General features: G+C 38.9%; 1 protein-coding gene across 1 annotated transcript in view; it reads left to right on the forward strand.

Annotated features, from left to right (window-relative positions):
* The window catches only part of GALNT5 (UDP-N-acetyl-alpha-D-galactosamine:polypeptide N-acetylgalactosaminyltransferase 5 (GalNAc-T5)), an 85,622-nt gene that overhangs the window by 25,806 nt on the left and 41,730 nt on the right, over positions 1-18,086 (forward strand). Inside the window, exons 2-3 of the mRNA XM_006880787.1 lie at positions 12,420-12,586; positions 16,973-17,092. Coding sequence (XP_006880849.1) covers positions 12,420-12,586; positions 16,973-17,092 — 287 coding nt within the window. The remainder of the gene's footprint in view (positions 1-12,419; positions 12,587-16,972; positions 17,093-18,086) is intronic.

Below are 18,086 nucleotides of genomic sequence, written 5' to 3' on the forward strand. Positions count from 1 at the left end.
TATATGGCTATGAAAGTAAGATGAGACAAGATCACTCAGGTCCTTGTTAAGGTTCTTCTAAAAGCCAGTAGGAAAATGTTGAAAAATTCTAAGCTATAGAAATGACATTTTAAGTTGCCTTTTTTTTTAAGGGGCCTTATGACTCATAAAAGGAGCTCTGGTGATGTAGTGGTCAAGAATTCAACTCCTAACTAAAAGATTGGCAGGAAAGTTTGGTGGGTAAATCACCCTTATGGTTCAAAGGAAGAAATACTGTTTACATGGTGCTTTTATAAAGATTACAGCCAAAATTAACCCATATAAGATAGCTTTATACTGTCATGTAGAGTGTTAATCAGTGTAAAAATCAATTTATAATCCAGCACCTAACACCAACATGACCCAGCAGAAGCACTTAAAATTGTATGTGGCTGAAAATTGCAGAGAATCACAGAATCTAATGCTAGATTGGGTCTCAAAAACTATCATAATTAATGTTACATAGAAGGCCAGAGAAGGGAAGTGACTTGCCCAAGGTCACACACAGCAGAAAGGACAGAAGGACACACACTGTCCCCAAAATGTCCTAATTTCCAGCCAGTATTGATTCTAGTATATCAGACCACCTTCTGCTCCTATCCCTCTATCCCAATCTCACCCTGACAGCTGCCTACTCAAAATAGCCTATTGTTGGTGTGTGAAAGTTGATGCTGGTGGTTTATATTTCTAAGCTTGAGTCCAGTAGCTTTGATAGATGTACAGTTACCTCAAAAACCACAGTTCCAGTTGACTTAAGTCTTTGGCAGAGAGGTGGTAAATGTGTTTGAAATATCCTAAATCAGTAGCCAAGTGATCCTGACTGAATGCCAGAGATAATATATTCTAGGCAGGACAAAGCATAAAGAGCAAAAATTTTATATAACTAAACTGTCTTATTGGAAAGAGAAAAGAAAGCCCCAATAATTTTATAAAGTCTTAAAGAAAAAGAATATAACTCAAGGCAGGCTCTTTGCTAGATGCTTCAGTCTCTCCAAGATCCTCCTGAAGATACAGGAGCTCTGGGACTAAAGGCCCCTGAAGGCTTACATCAGGCACTCGTTGAATTGCAAATACAAGTTGAGAAAATATTCTCCTCGACCTTCTGTTCAAACCGGCAAAGACTGAGACTTGACCCACATAGTACATTTTAACTGTCGTGGAAGAAAATGAAAAATTCATAGAAATGAAAGAATGTTATCATTTCCTGAATCTTCTGATTTGAAACCTTCTTTATTTGATAGACTACATTCAAATCAGGGTACTTGGCTGAGCATTCAGCACACAGAAGCCAAGAGGGCGAAACACATTATTTTCAGAGTCGATAAATGACAAGCACTGGATAAGATTCAGATCAAAGAACTGCCTTAGAAAAGGGCAGTGTGCCCAGTCACAATGTGGATATTAGCATTGTGGATAAGAATAGGTCTTCACATGTGTTTTTCACCATGGAGCTTTCATGCATCAAATCTTCATACACATGCTGCCCTGAAAGCATTGTAATCGTCATTTGAAAAGTAAGAAATTGAGGCTCTGGGAAAGGTTTATTGACTTGCCCATGGCAAGACAATATGTGCAAAAAGGATTAAAAAGGTAATTTTTAATGATCTTTCTCAAGCGCACTCTCAAGTTCAGAATCTTTTTGTTTCACCATATTGTTGTTGCTGTTAAGTGTCATTGAGTTGAGTATGTCTCATAGAGACTCTATGAACAGCTGACCTGAACCCTGCCTATCCTTCACCATCCTTATAATCTCAGACACATAGAACACATTGCTGAGGTCACTGAGTCAATCTGTCTCATTGGAGGTCTTCCTCACTTTCATTGACTCTCTATCTTTCCAAAAAATAGCCTCACCTAGCTACCTGTCCAAAGTAAGAAAGATGAAGCTTTGTCATTTGTTCCTCTAAGGAGCACTCTGGTTGTACTTTTTCCAGGACATATCTGGTTGTTCTTTGGGTAGTCCATGAGGTGTTCAGTACTCTTCTCCAACACCACAACTAAAGGCATCAATTCTTTTTATGTCATCCTTATCCATTGTCCAGCTCTCTGATGCATAGCAGGTGATCAAGAAGACCATACCCTGAATCAGGCACACCCTGGTCTTCAAACTGACATCCTTGCTCTTCAGCATTTTAGAGAAGTCCCTGACAATAGACTTGCCTAACGCAATATACTTCCTGATTTCCTGACTCTTGATAGCAAGGGTATAGATTTTTTTTTTAATCTAAGCAAGCTTAAATTACTAACCACTTCAGTTCTTTCTCTGTCCTAATGTTGACTATCCTAATGTTGAGATGCAAAGGATACAAGGAATCACTATACCAAAACAGAATTAGTTGACACTGAAAAACTTCAAGAAGTATCATGTGGACAAAAGCCTCTGGTGAAGAAAAATGAAGTTTGAGATGCCCTGAAGACACTGGCAAAAATAATACTGCAGGGATTGATGGACAATTAATTGATGTGTTTCAACTTGATGGAGCTGTGTTCATGCCAGGAAATTTGATGGACAACTACCTGGCCAGTGACTGGAAGAGATCCATAATTTTCCCCATTCCCAAGAAAGATGATCCAACAGAATGTGGACATTATTGAACAATATCATTAATATCTCAGGTAGGCAAAATATTGTTGAAGACCTTTCAAAATTGGCTAGAACAGTACATTGACAAGGAACTGTCAATGAAATGGAAGTTCAAAGTGATGTTAGAAGAGGCTACCTCTCCAAAGTTATCATTGTTGATGTCGGATAGATGCTGCCTGGAAGCAGAGAATACCAGAAGAGTGTCTACTTGTGTTATATTAACTCTGCAAAAGCATTTGACTGTGTGGATCATAACAAACTATGGCTAACATTGAGAAAAATGAGAATCCCAGAACACTTAATTATGCTCATACAGAATCTATATTTAGGCTAAAAAGCTGTTATCCAAACAGATCAAGGGAATACCACCACTTGGTTTAAAATGAGGAAGAGTGTGTGTCAGGATTGTATCCTTTCTCCAAATTTATTTACTGTGTATGCTCAGCAAATAATTCATAAAGCCAGACTCTATAAAGAAGACTGGGGCATCAGGATTGGAGGAAGACACATCAACACCTTGTCTTATGCAGATGACACAATTTTACTTGCTAAAAAAGTAAAGAGGGTATGAAACACTTGCTACAGAAGACCCAGACTACAGCCTTCTGTTTAGATCGCATCTATATTCCACCACAGATAGCCATTTTTCAGCTGTGCTGGATCACACTGGAATCGGAAAAATGAGCGTCCTCACCTGTTTGAGATACCTGCATTTGGTAAGCCTACACTTACCTTAAACAAAAAAATAAGATTGAGTTAATTTTTGTATATGAATAGATTTGTTGTTATTGTGTACTATCTAGTCAGAACAGACCCATAACTGATCCCCCAGCAGGTTTTCAGAGGCAGTTAATACACAGCAGGAGATTTCCCATCCTTCTTCTGCAAAGCACCTCGTGGATTTGAACTGTGTGCCTTGGGGATTGTAGCACAGCTTCTTGCCACTTAGGCCACCTGAGCTCCCTAATAAATAGGTTTGTAGAATAAATACATGATCTTTCAAAATAAAAAAACATCACAAAGAAGTGCTTACATTAAAGTTGGACTTTGGTTAAGGGAGCTCTGGTGGCCTAGTGTTTGTGGAATTGCACTGCTGAAGCAAAGGCAGCAATCTCTCAGCTGTTAGAACCCATAGTGACTCTGCAGGAAGAAAGATGACCAGTCTCCTCCCATGCAATTTATAGCCTCTGCAAACCACTGGAGGGTTCCAAATTAACAGCAAAGCTATTTTGGGTTTCTTCCCAGTTTTTTTGGGTTTTGTTGTTGTTGTTGTTTGTTTGGGGTGTGTGTATGTGTGTTGTTTGGGGTCTTTTCACCTATTTTGGCTACGGCCTCCCCTCAACCTCAATAGAGCAGAAAGTAACATTTCCAATTGCCAAATAAAAACCCCCAAATTTCCTTTTAATGGGAGAGCAGGGTAACTGGAAATAGATTTTACAATCAGTGGAAACATGATGACTGAAAATACGAGAACAATGCAAGGACTTGAAGACACTAAACCTTTTTGACTGACCCACAATTCTTGTGAACAAGTCAAGCATGCTGGTTTTTCTAGGCAGCTGCTGACATATTTAACCATTTTGTGATTTGGGAAACCAAGCACCTATATAAACATTAGAGGGACTACTAACATCTCAGCCACTCAAACCAAAGGGCATTCTAAAGCCTGTGCATGAGACCTCCCATATCTCCTTCTGTGCCTCTCCTCCCTATCCTTCATAACTAACACTTTTACAAAGTCATATAACTGGTAATTTTTTTTAAAAAAGCGCACAGCAAAAAACAAAAGCAACATCTTATTGCTGTCAAGTTGGAATCAGCTCACAGTGGACCCTCCAGAAAGTTTTCAACAGATCGTAATAGCACAGGAGAAGATTGCCCATCTTATTCCCTCAAAGATACTGGTAGATTCAAACCACCAAAGAGATATCACCTTAAAGTTAGCAGTAGAGCTCTATATAGACTATGCCACTGTTGTTGTTATGAGTGATCAAGTCTCCTGTGACTCATAGGAACCATGCTCTACTCTATCCTATCTGGTTCAGGAGCCAGTTTCACTGTCTCCAACACACTTAGCTCCATTACCCAAGCTACTGAGTCAATCCATCTCATCCAGGGTCTTCCTCACCCTCACTATCCCTTCACACTTCTAAGTACGATGTCTTTCCCCAAGAACTGGTCCCTTCTGGCAACATGCCCAAAGTATTTCAGATGGAGCTTCAAAATCCTTACCTCCAAGGAACAACTTGATTTGCTCTCTAGAACAAACCTGTTTGTTCTTTTGGTGGTCCATTGAATGTTCAATACCTTCTCCAGCACCACAGCTCAAAGGCATCTATCCTTCTGCTGTTATCTTTATTCATTGTCCAGCTCTCTAATGTGTATCAGGTAATTGCAAAGACCATAGCTTGGATCAGGCACACCTTAGTCTCTAGACTGACATCAATGCTTTTCAGTACTCTGGAGAGGTCCCTGAAAGAAGATTTTCCCAATAAAATTCATTTTTTAGTTTTCTGATTCCTGGTACCAAGAGTGTTGATTGTGCAACTGAGCAGGCTGAAACTGTTAACAATCTCAGTCTCCTCTTGCTGCCAATTGGGCCAGTGGGGAGAATCTGTTTTCTTGATGTTGAGTCTCATCCTGAAGACAGTTGTCCTTGACTTCAGCAGCAAATGTCTCAGGTCTTCCTCAGTTTTGCTAGAGTTCCCTATAACCAGTTTAATTAATGTCAAAATGTACAATGCAGTCTTTCAAGATTGTACCTTAAACATATTTCTATTTGTTAATAATTGGCATTGGGGCCCGTTAGGAGAATCCCACCTAATAGACACATAAGCATTTCTAATGGTGAAGTTAAGGCACCATTACATTTTGAGGGAATGCAGGGTCCCATAGATGCTTTGGGGGCTGGAGGCACTTTCTCCAAATCTCTCAAATCTCTGTGACCTGCCAGTTTTTCCTACCTCCATTTTCAGATTTGCCTAGGATTACAATGCTTATTAACATTTCTCTCTAAAAACGGCTAAAAATAATTATCAGTTTACAGAGTTGTGCTGTTGTTATGTGCCATCAAGTTGCCTGTGACTCATAACATCTCTGTACAATAGCTCTGAACTCTGTCCTATCCTGAGTCAGTCTCATTCTCTCTGACACACCTACTCCCATTACTCCAGTTATCATGTCAGTACATCTCATCTGGGGTCTTTCTCTCCTGTGCTGTCCCTTTACCTTTCCAAGCATGATTTGCCTCTCCAAGGACTGGTCCCTCCTGGCAACATACCCAAAGTATGTGAGACAGAGTGCTTCAAAATCCTGGCCTCCAAAGAGCACTTGGTTTCACCCTCTCCAAGACAGACCTATTTGTTCTTTGGTATTCCATGGTATGTTAAATACTCTACAACTCAAAGACATCGATTTTCTTCTATTATCCTTAGTCATTGTCCAGCTCTCTGATACATAGCAAGTAATTGTGAAGATCATGGCTTGGATCCGGTGCACTTTAGACTTTAGACTGACATTGTTGCTCTTCATTACTCTAAAGACGTCCCTGGTAACAGATTTTACCAGTGCAATTCACCTTTTCATTTCCTGACTCTTGGAGCCACAACCAAGCAGGTTGAAATTGTTGGCAATCTCAATCTCTTCTCCATCTATCATGATGCTGTCAATTGGCGTAGAGACAATGATACTTGGGTGTGATATGTGCATTTCTAGATTATTTGCAAAGAAATAACTAGTGTCAAGAAAACTTTCCTTCCACATGACATGATTTCATTTTTCCTGACTGAGAATCAGTGATTGAATATTTGGCCATTCTAGACTATTAGGTTGTGTGAAGTCAGCTCCACATCACAGCAGCAGAATAAAACTCTGCCCCACCCTGAGCCATGCCCACAGTCTCTGCCATCCTCAGGTCCATTGCAGCGACTATGTACATCCCTCTGGTTAAGGGTCTTGTTCCCCTTCATTTAACCTTCTATCTTTCCAAATATGATGTCTTTTTAAATGAAACGTGACCAAAGTATGTGAGATAGAGTCTGACTGTCACTGCTTCTAAGACATACTTTCAACTGCACTGCTTCCAAGATAGAAATTATTTTGATACCCTTAAAATCTACATCTTTTCTCTCTACCATATTTGCTCTGACATTCATAAACTGTAATTAATTATTCAGTCATCTACTATATCTCTTACTACATTCAGATTGCCAGACACTTGTGGGGTGGATGAATTTCATGCTCATCCCTTGGACTGTTGGGATGTCCAACTTCAGAAAAGTGTTCAGTTCTTTTTCCGAGTTCTTCTATTCAGAAATAAGAGGAGGAAAGAGTTGGAAGGAAATTAAAGGATAGAAAACCAGTGAGTGAGATGAAATGTAAGAGAATGAAGTGTCACATGTAACAACAACAAAATCTAGTAACTCTGTTTAAGATGGGATGTAGAGGAGTGGTTTCATCGCTCTGGGACAAGCTTTTCAATGTACACAGCACTCATGAGGCTTTTGCATTTGACTGGTCCAAAACTAGTGTCAAAAAATAAACATAAAAACAAACAAAATAATATTTTGAGCATGTTGCAAGGAGGGACTGGTCCTTGGAGAGGGACATCATGTTTCGGAGAGTGGAAGGGCGGCACAGGAGAGGAAGACTCTCGATGAGATGGGTTGATTCTTTGAGTGAAGTGGTGGGAATGATTGTGTTTGAGATGGCGAGGTTGGCACAGGATAGAACAGCATTTAGGGCTCTGGTACATAGGGTCACTATGAGTCGCAAACGACTCGATGGCACATAACAACAACAACAAGCTATACTATTCTTCTCAATCACTTACTATGTGTCTATGAGCTGGATAATGACTAAAGAAGACAGAAGAATAGATGTCTTTGAGGTGTGGTGCTGGAGAAAAGTATGTTGTTGTTGTTGTTGTTGTGTGGCATCGAGTCAAAGCCAACCCACAGCTGCCCCTCCAGTGGGTTTTCAGAGGCAGTTAATTGTACAGGAGGAAATTGCCCATCATTCTTCTCCAGAGCAGACTGGTGGCCTCGAACTGCTTGCCTTCAGGATTGCAGCACAGCTTCTTGCCAGTAGGCCACCAGAGCTTCCTGGACAAGAGTGTAGTAAACATAAGAAGATAAACAGATCTGTGCTGAAGAGGGTGAAACAGTATTGCTCTTTGGAAGCAAGGATTTTGAAACTCTGTCTCACATATTTGGGACATATTGTCAGGAAGGACTTGTCCTTGGAGAAGGACGTTATGTTTAGAAGGTCAATGCAAGAGCAGATGATATTGGATAAGATGGATTGACACAGTGAATGTGGCAATGAGGTCAGATGTGTCTGACATGGAGAAAATTTTAGAGTTATTCATAGACATGAGTCATAGCCAATTCAATGACACATGACAGTAACAACCACATATTGGTCATTTAGTTATTTGCACCTGGCCCAAGATGCATGTTCCAAGCCATGTCCTTTTTTATCATTTTACATGCATGGTAAACATGGACAATAAAAAGGAATGATAGTAAAAAAAAACTAAAAACATTTAAAAAACTAAAAAAAGTGGAATGATAGAAGTAATACATTCAAATTATGGTGTTAGCAAGGAATATTAAATATAATGTGGACTTCCAAAAGAATAAGCAGATCAGTCTTAGAAGAAACACAACCAAACTCCTTCTTAGAAACAAAGATGGTACGACTTTGGCTTGCTTGCTTTGGCCACATCATCAAGAAAGACAAGAGCATTACATTTTCAAAGAGTAGAAAACTTTCAGTATAGTGGATTGACATTATATCTGCAATAATCACAAAGACGGCTCAGTGTTGGGCAATATTCTAATATATTCATCCAATAGAAACCTCAATCCAGGGTGGAATTCTAGGGAGAAGTCTCGACTTGTTGGCAGGCAGAGAAGACAATTTGATGGCAACTAACAACATAGAGTCAATAGAATCAAATATTTCTGTAAGGTTGATTAAGAAGAGAGTCCTTGCTCCATTAACAATCCTTACCAATCACTGATTGTTTTTCAATTTTCCACTATGTTGATGTAAAATAGTCTACTAGAGGAATGAATTTCCATTCCTCATCTACCTTTTGTCTCTCTCTCTCTCTCTCTCTCTCTCTCTCTCTCTCTCTCTCATTTTTTATTTTTCACTCTAACATTCTTCCTTCCACCTAAGAAAATGTTAGTGTCTACGTCTAATCTTTGAAATTTATCATTAAGAATTTAACTCACTACCTTGCAGTCAAAACCAACTCTTCACTGACCCACCAGTGGATATTCAGAGGTTGTGAATTGTATGGGAGGATATTGCTCATCCTTCTCCCTCAGAACAGCAGGTATGTTGGCAGCCTTTCAAATGCCAGCACAGTTCCTCACCCACTAGGCCACCAGAGATCCATTACCATCACAAAATGCTGAAAATTAATCTCACAGTAGAGTTTTGGTTTTTTGAGGGTTTTTTGTCTTGTTTTTTTCTTCTTAAAGGAAGATTATTGACGTAGAGAGACATCATGCTTGGGAAGGTGGAGGGATCGCACAGGAGAGGAAGACCCTCAATGAGATGGACAGGCTCAGGGACTGGGGTAATGAGGAGACAGGTGTGTCAGAGCCAATAAAGTTGGCTTAGGATAAAGCAAGGTGTAGTGCTGATGTACACAGGGTCCCTTCCTATGAGTTGCAGCTGACTAGACGGCACATAACAACAATTATGACAACAGCAGCAAAAGGAAATTTTAGATTTTGAAAGTTCATCAAGTGTTTGTCTTTCAATTAGTAAAATCGCTGACAATTGTGCAGCTTGTAAGGAGTTGCACTACTAACTCAAAGGGGATGCCTCTCCGGCAGTCTGAACCCACTAGCAACTCTGAGAGACAAAGATGAACATCCTCCTCACATTCAATTTACAGCCTTGGAATCCCATTAAAGGCTCATCTATGCACCAGTTCCATTTCAGTGGCAGTGCGTGAGTGAGTGAGTGGGTGAGAAAATGTATCAGGTTTTCTTATTTCCTCTTTTTGACTGTTTTTCTTTTTTGTAATTGATTTTCAGCATTATAATTTATTATTTAATATTATCAATTAACATTTTCAGTGGCTTTAATTTGTAAGTTCCAAAATCTCAAAGAAACTTTAACTACAGTGAATAACAAACTGTATAGGGAAATGGTGAGTATCTATCCATCAATTCAAAGAAATGGCAATTTTATTTTCATTTATAAAAAAGTATTTTACTTTCATTTATTATATCTTTTTGGTGGTGATGACAGTGGTGTTACATGCCTTTGAGTTAGAACGAACCCGTGGATGACTCTCCAGTGAGTTTTCAGAGGCTGTAAATTGCAAAGGAGAGGACTGTCCATCTTTCTGCCATGGAGCTACTGGCAGATAATCGCATGGAAGAATTTTGCCCATTCTTCTCAGCGAGAAGAATCCACAGAGCAGCTGGTGGATTCAGACTGTGTCCTTTTGGGATTGCAGCACAGCTTCTTGCCACTAGGGCACCAGAGATCCCTAGGACAGTGGACTAAGCGCTGTATTTCTTCACATTCCCATATGTATCCTTTCTAGATGAATAATTGACTTAGATTAGTCATTTAACATTTAACTGCTCAACCTAGAGCTTAAAAAGTGCCCTGGTATTGCAGTGAGGAAGGGCTCAGCTGCTAATTTAAAGGTGGGTGGTTCTAATACTCCAGCTGCTCTGTAGGAGAAAGGTGAGACAGTCTGCTTTCACATAGATTTGTAGCTTTGGAAGCTCTATGGGAGAGTTCTACTCTGTTCTATAGGCTTGTTATAAGGTGACACTTTGGGTTGACTAAATTTTGCTCCATTTGAAGAGAATAATAAAACACACTGGAAGCAGTTGTTATAAATACTTTATTAGTTAGTTAGTTAGTTAGTTAGTTAGTTAGTTATCGCACAGTATTTTGCAAATTGTTAAATGCTAGTAAAGGTGGTTTTATTATTATTTTCACTCTTCTTTCTCACAGAAGAACCAGAGTTTAAATATGTTCTCAGAGGGACCAGTTTCCAAAAATGCTACATCTACTGCCAATCAATATTATTATTGTAGAATAAATCATTCCTGAATGGCTACCTCTGGAACCACATTGGGCCAGGGTTCAAGTCTTAAATCTGCCACTTATTAAGAGTATAATCATGGACTAGTTTCCCTATTACTTTGATTATTCATCTAGGCAAAGGAAAATATGATGTTAGTGGTTTGAAAATTAAAGTGAGCAGAGCAGAGGGCCTATTAACATTTAATTATGTTGATCACTACCACCATCTTTAATTGTTACATTATTAATTTTAACTGTGAAGAATGCTATGAAATTTCATTTGTAAGGTTTCACCTGGCACTGTTCTGGAAAGATAGCACAGGCAGGAGATACCAGCAGTGAGTATTAACTAAGGGGGCATGGAGGAAACCTAACATGGGTAGTGATGCATTTGAATGATAACTTACTGTATAGTCTTATTCTCGTCTCTATGCCAGTAAGATATCTTCAACTTTGGATCCTCTGAAGCAGAGAACATCTTAGCCAAGGACCTCCAGACAGATGGGGAAGCTGAAGTATGTCATAAATATATTCACATGCAGAGTGTGAAAAAGAATACATATCTTCAAAAAAGAATATATCTTTTGGCACTTGGCAGATGGCCAGTCAGAAAGGTGATCATGAAGTATTTTGTAACATTAAATAAACCAGAATAATCTCTTGGTGTATATACTAATAATAAAAATAGCTATAATTTAGTAGATTCGGATGCTAGGTTAAATATTTTATATGTATTGTCACTTAGCATCACCAAAGTCTATAAAATAGAAACATTACTTCATTTCATGAATAAGTAAACAGACCTAGAGAGATGAGTGGGTATCAATAGATAAAAATCTATGGGATATTGGAGGTTGTTGCAGACAAAGGGTAAAGTATTTTTATAAGTATTAATAATGAGACAGCGATAATGTAGGAGAAAGCAGAGGTGAAGCAGGAGAAGAAGAACTGAAGTACCAACCTTAGCTTCCCTGAGTCTCTACTGAAAATTGCCTGGGAGCAAATCACGAAGAGAATTCAATGCAAATGAAACTAAGCTTTTTCTACTGAAAACCTTCTGCTTGACTCAGCAGGAAGGCGTTAGCAAACACAATGCAAGAATCCTGTAAATACTTAAGGATTGCCTTAGTGTCTATCCCTGTTAACATTTAAGGATTGCCTAAGTGCTTCGGCGTGAATTCCAGCTTGTATCAGCCTCTCTCATAACCTGAAGTAGCATTTGGTTTATTACAAATATTTAGTATGAAATTTGGCTTCCTGTAGAAGGTGCCATTCAAATGAAGTTCAGTCACTTGAAAAGATCATAGTCTTTTTCAGCATGGTGCCTCCACAAGAGGTTCTGACGCCTAGCTTTGATACAGCAGCCACTATTTCTGGTTATTCTTCTTCTGCTCTCTTTTCCCCCTTCGTTGTTTCCTTTTAAACTGCAACAATAAAAGCACGCACTCACACTCACTTACAGTCTTCAAGTCAGAACTGACTCAAAACTGACCATCCCATGGGTTTTCAGAGGTTGCAAATTGCTGGAGAGGAGACTGCCCATCTTTCTCTCTCTGAGCATCTGATGAATTAGAATTGAGTTGACAGTACAACTCCCTACCCACTAGGCCACCAGAGCTCTCTCAACAACAATAACAAAAAGTAGATGATAAAATTCACATTGAGAGATGTATACACAGAATACTGCTCTATGACATCCTGTGGTCTTGTTAGCACACTCCTGTGTTCCCCTTGTGGTCTGTTGTAGGTGTGCAGAGCAGCTAGTTCACAATAATCTCCCAACCACCAGTGTGATCATGTGCTTCGTGGATGAAGTGTGGTCCACCCTCCTGCGGTCTGTTCACAGTGTCCTCAACCGCTCCCCTCCACACCTCATCAAGGAAATTCTACTGGTGGATGACTTCAGCACAAAAGGTAAGACAATTAATCAAACTTTCCTAAGAAAGTTTGTGATCAGATCTCAGTCTCATAGGAAGTAATAGCAGTTTTGATAACAAAACTGCATTACTGTCTAATGACATATAAGGAGCACTGATGATACAGAGGTTAAATTAGATGTCTGTCAACCCAAAGGTCAGCAGTTCAAACCTAGCTTATCTGCCTCCATAATGATTCAAAGTCTTGGAAACCTTATAGGAAAGATCTGCTTTGCCCTATAGGGTTGCTATGAATTAGAGTCAAGTCAAATGCAATATGTTTAGGTTTGGCTTGCTGAAACATAAATATATTGTTTGTTGTTAGCTTCCATTGAGTTGAGTACGACTCATAGTGACTCTATAAACCCAGGCCTGTCCTGTGCCATCCTCACACTTCCTGACACAAAAGAGCCCATTGCAGCAGTCACCAGGTCAATCCACCTGCTTGAGTGTCTTCCTCTCCTTCCCCAACCCTCCACCTTTCCCAACATCATGTCCTTCTCCGAGGAATAGCACTAGCACCTCCTAGCAATATGTCCAAAGTATGTGAAGTGAAGCCTCAACATTCTTGCCTCCAAAGAACACTCTAGTTGCACCTGCTCCAAGACATATCTATTGGTTCTCTTGGCCATCCATGAGCTCTGTTTAGTGCTCTGTTCCAACACCTCAGCTCAAGAGCATCAGTTCTTTTTCTGTCATCCTCATTCATTGTCCAGTTCTCAGATGCATAACTAGTAATTGGAAAGGTTATGGCCTGAATCAGATGTACCTTAGTCCTCAAACTGACATCACTACTCCTTAATAAACGGAAAGGTCCCTAACTATTTCCGAACTGCTTGTAGGAAGGGCGTTAATTGTGGATCCAAGCAAGATAAAGTTGTTGGCAGTTTCAATTTCTTCTCTATCATGACACTACCTATTGTTCCAGTCATGAGAATCTTTGTTTTCTTAATATTGAGACACAATCCATGCTGAAGACTGTATTCCTTGATCTTCTGCAGCAAGTGCTTCAAGTCCTCCTCACTTTCAGCAAGTAAAGTTGTGTTGTCTGCATAACACATATTATTGATGAGTCTCCTTCCAGTCCTGATGCCATATTCCTCTTCATAGAGTCTAACTTCTCAGATCATTTGCTCAGCATATAGATTGAACAGGTATAGCGATAGAATACAACTCTGTCATACTCCCTTCTCAATTCCAAACCATGCAGTGCTGCCCTGCTCTGTTCACTCAACAGCCTCGTGTTATAGGTATAGGTTCCTCATGGGCACAAACAATTGCTCTGGGATTACCATTCTTTTCAATGCCAGCCACAAGTTGTCAAGATCCACACAGTCAAACACCTTTGTATAGTCAATAAAACACAAATAGACATTCTTCTGTTATTCGTTACTTTCAGCCAGGATCCATAAGGCACCAGCAATGATATCCCTAGTGCCCTGGGCTCTTCTAAATCCCACTTGAACTTCTGGCAATTCCCAATCTATGTACTGTTTGTTCCAGCCATTTTTTAATGATCTCGAGCAATATTGTGCTTGCACGTGATATCAATGATATTATTTGATAATTTCCCCATTCAGTTGGATCACCCTTCTTGGGAAGAGGAACAAAAATAGGGACCTGTTCCAATCCATTGGCCAGACAGCCATCCTCCAAATTTCCTGATATAGACTTGTGTGTCCAAAGCTGCATCTTTTAATTGAAACAAGTCAGTTGGTATCAGTTGGTATCCCTTTGATTCCTAGGGCCTTATTCTTTGCCAATGTCTTCAATGTAGCTTCTACTTCCTCTTTCATTACCATTGGCTCCTGTTCATATGGTATTTCCTGAAATTTTTTAATGTCAGTCAATTCTTTCTGGCACAGTGATTCTGTATATTCCCTCCATCTTCTTTTGATGCTTTCTGGGCCATTCAATATATTGCCCATATCATATTTCAGCATTGCAACATGAGGCTTAAATTTGCTTTTCAGTTCCCTCAGCTTGATAAATTTAGAGCAAGTTCTTCCCATCCTCCCATTGTAGATGAGTTTTGGTGGAGATCCTTGATTAAAACAAACTAGGAAGCAGGATGGGCCATCTACGTCTTAAATAAAAGGCTTTTGAAAACCCTATGACCAGTAAGTAAAGAGGATCGTTTTAGTAGTGTAGTGGTAGAGCCCAGGTTAAAAGTCTGTTGAAATGAGGAAAATTAGTAACAAACAGTATTTAACAATTGGTACATAGAATGTTCACAGCTTGAATGTTGGGAAATTAGATAGTGTTAAAAATGAAATGTAACACATGAATATTGATGTACTAGGCATTAGTGTGATGCAATGTACCAGCTATGGCCACTTTGAATCAGATCATCATAAGATATATTATGTAAGGAATGAAAAATAGAAGAAGAATGGTGTTGCGTTCATAGTAAAAATTATATTCCTGGTGCCACAGCCTCTTCATCCAAAGAAGCATCAAAAGAAGATAAACATTTTACAAAGATGCAATTCATTGTTTAGTGTGGTGCTCTGGAGAGATGTGTCTAACAGTATATGGGATATTAAAGTCAGCTCTTGAAATCATCTAGGGTCTTTGTTCAGGCAGTTCTCTCAAGGCTGTTCTTCAGCTATGACTTTGCTTCCATGTAGGAAATGTTTCTAATCAGTTCTTTGGAGATGGTACTCTGAAATACCAGAGATCTAAAGATGCCCTATACTACTGCATAAAGGCCTTTAAATACAATCTAATAGGCAAGCATCTCAAAATTCATGGGATGCCTTTTCTATTAGCAGTGAGTAGAGCTGGTGTTAGAGTTTCAAAATACACATAGCTTTGGAGTCAGAATCAACTCTCTATTGGGTTTCTAAAACTGTACATGAGACAAGATTGCCCATCTCTCTCCTGTCAAGCTCCTGGTGGATTCAAACATCAGAAAGGTTCATTCATTTTGGATTAGCAGCATAACCGTAACCAAAAAATAGAAGATATGTCTTCTCCCTTATGAATAGTGTATGTTTAATCAATGAAAAGACAAATCGCCCATGGGACCAGTGAGATTACCTTCCCATGCAATTCAGAGACAGAATCCACCAAGCTCTTTCCTTTTGTTTTGTTTTGTTCTGTTCTGTTTATTGCAGTGACAAATTTTACTCTCCGGGCTGTCAAGTAAGTTGTGGGTGTAAGTGATTTCACAGATCCTGTAATCACAAAAATTTAAAATGTCCAAAATGCAACTCACCTCAGAAAATTTTAGAAAGTAGTAAAGGAGATGACAATTTTAAAATAAAACTTCCCCTTGTTCTGTGACTACAGTGGGTTGAACCCATTTCCTGAGCCTCAGAGTTCCTTCACAATCATACTGGACTCAGTGAGCAGTCAGATACCAGAGAAAGCTTAGTTTAATATCTCAAGTGGTTGGAAGTTTGATCAAAAATAGCATCCAGTTACCAAGTTCCTTTTGGGTTTTTGTAAACCCTCAAGCGTATTCAAGTTTCTGGTCTCTCTTTTAGAAAAAGAATACAAGTTACAAATAGAAAATTAATGGGAAAGTAAGAGGCAGAAGTATTTCTGGAAACTATTCCTACTTGAGATAACTGTCAATATCTTAATTACATGCAGAAGTGATTACATGCCACATAAATAAGTGAATAAAACTCTGAAAGAGTTATTTAGTTAGATCCTTCTTTCAACAAGAGAGGAAAAAGATATTATGATGAGACTGTTGGAGTGGCAAGTGGGGTGATTTTAACCAATTTGTGTTACAATTTCTTTTCTAATTTTATAAGTTGTGTACATTGCTAAAATCTCCTGTCTGGTTCTTGGAAAGGATTTTTGCAAGTGAGAGACTTGAAGTCTGGGTAACATTTGCTTCAAGGCCAAACTGTTAAATACTCAGATAATGTGAGCTCCATTCAAGTGTCTGAAGATGGAGGATGAACAGGGGAAGGGAAGGGAAGGGAAGGGAAGGGAAGGGAAGGGAAGACCCCTCAAATAGTCTTCTTCAATAGGCTCTAGTGTGTTAGAGATGATGAGGATGGCACAGAATAGGGCAGGGTTCAGATCAACTGTTGATACGGCCACAGTGAGTTGTAGTAGACTAGATGGCACATAACAACAACAACAACTCAGTGTAACTTGATAATACTAAAGAGAGGGATTTGGGAGTTGAGAAATCAGGTAGCATATAATACTGAACCCAGACAAAACTCACTCAAGAGAATAGCATCAGAGGATAAAATAATGGCTCCAAGAAATAACATTTAGTTGGTATATTAAATGATTTTAGGATTCAACATTGAAGAGGACTAAAGTTCCTAGGGTCCCTATAATGGTCAACTTAGTGGCACCTAACAGTACCAACAGTTAATCTAAGTGTTTTCTTATCTCTCCCCATCTGATATAGAGTACCTAAAAGATAATTTGGATAAATACATGTCTCAGTTCCCAAAAGTTCGAATACTTCGCCTCAGAGAGAGACATGGTTTAATAAGAGCCAGACTGGCAGGAGCACAGAATGCAACAGGTAAGAAGCTACTAACGTGTTTTTTTTTCAGTCACATTTTACCTTTAAGAATGTGTCAAGCATATAAAGAACTTTAAGTGTAGTGCAATTAGCACATATCTATTTAACCAATTAAAAAAATTGTAATACATGCTTTATCACACATACACAGAGACAGGTATATAAGCATACTTTTTCTATAAAAGCATTCCTTTTTCTTTAGAAAGGAATTTACAGATGCTGTGAGACGACACCCCTTGAAACTTCAGTAGATATCTTGGAAGAATAAGGGCATTGTCTTTCATAAGCATGACTTTCATATCTAAATACCACTTAATCTATACCTCACTCAAATATCTTCAGTTCCTCACAAAACGTTTGATGGCTTTCCTTCTCCTTTTTCTGTTCTTTTAAAATTTAGGATAAATTAATATTAATGAAGTACATTTTCTTTTCCAATCTCTTTATTCTCTTTTAATCTAGAATATTAACTCTGCTCAGAATCTCTTATCATATATTGTATGTTTTTTGGGGGGTTTTGTTTGTTTGTTTTTTTAAGTCCAGACTATTTGATAGAATTGACCATCCTTGGAATTCATTGTTTCTTCATATTAGTTACAGAATAAGCGTCTTTGGCATGACTGCTACACAGATGATTGTGACCTTCTGAATACCTCAAATCAAGAGTTTCAAGATTCTAGACTTGTTATTGCTGGTGACTATTAGTTTTGCACTTGGTTAAGCTATTGGCAACCAGTCAGGTCCCCTGTGAGTAAGAAGTATTTTGCAGAATGATACTTTGGTACATGTGTAAATCCAACTACGTTTTACCCAACAAGTTATCATCCAATGATATCATTGCCCAAAATAATTACTACATAGAAATATGCAAGATTCTGGTTTTTTCTCAGTTTTATTACTTTCTCTTATTCATTGTAAAGAATTCCTATGGAGCACTAATTCTCTCTCTCTCTCTCTCTCTCTCTCTCTCTCTCTCTCTCTCTCTCTCTCTCTC

The sequence above is a fragment of the Elephantulus edwardii genome, unplaced genomic scaffold (genome assembly GCF_000299155.1).
Source record: "Elephantulus edwardii isolate Elephantulus edwardi_28Jun2011 unplaced genomic scaffold, EleEdw1.0 scaffold00010, whole genome shotgun sequence".
Lineage (NCBI taxonomy): Eukaryota > Metazoa > Chordata > Mammalia > Macroscelidea > Macroscelididae > Elephantulus > Elephantulus edwardii.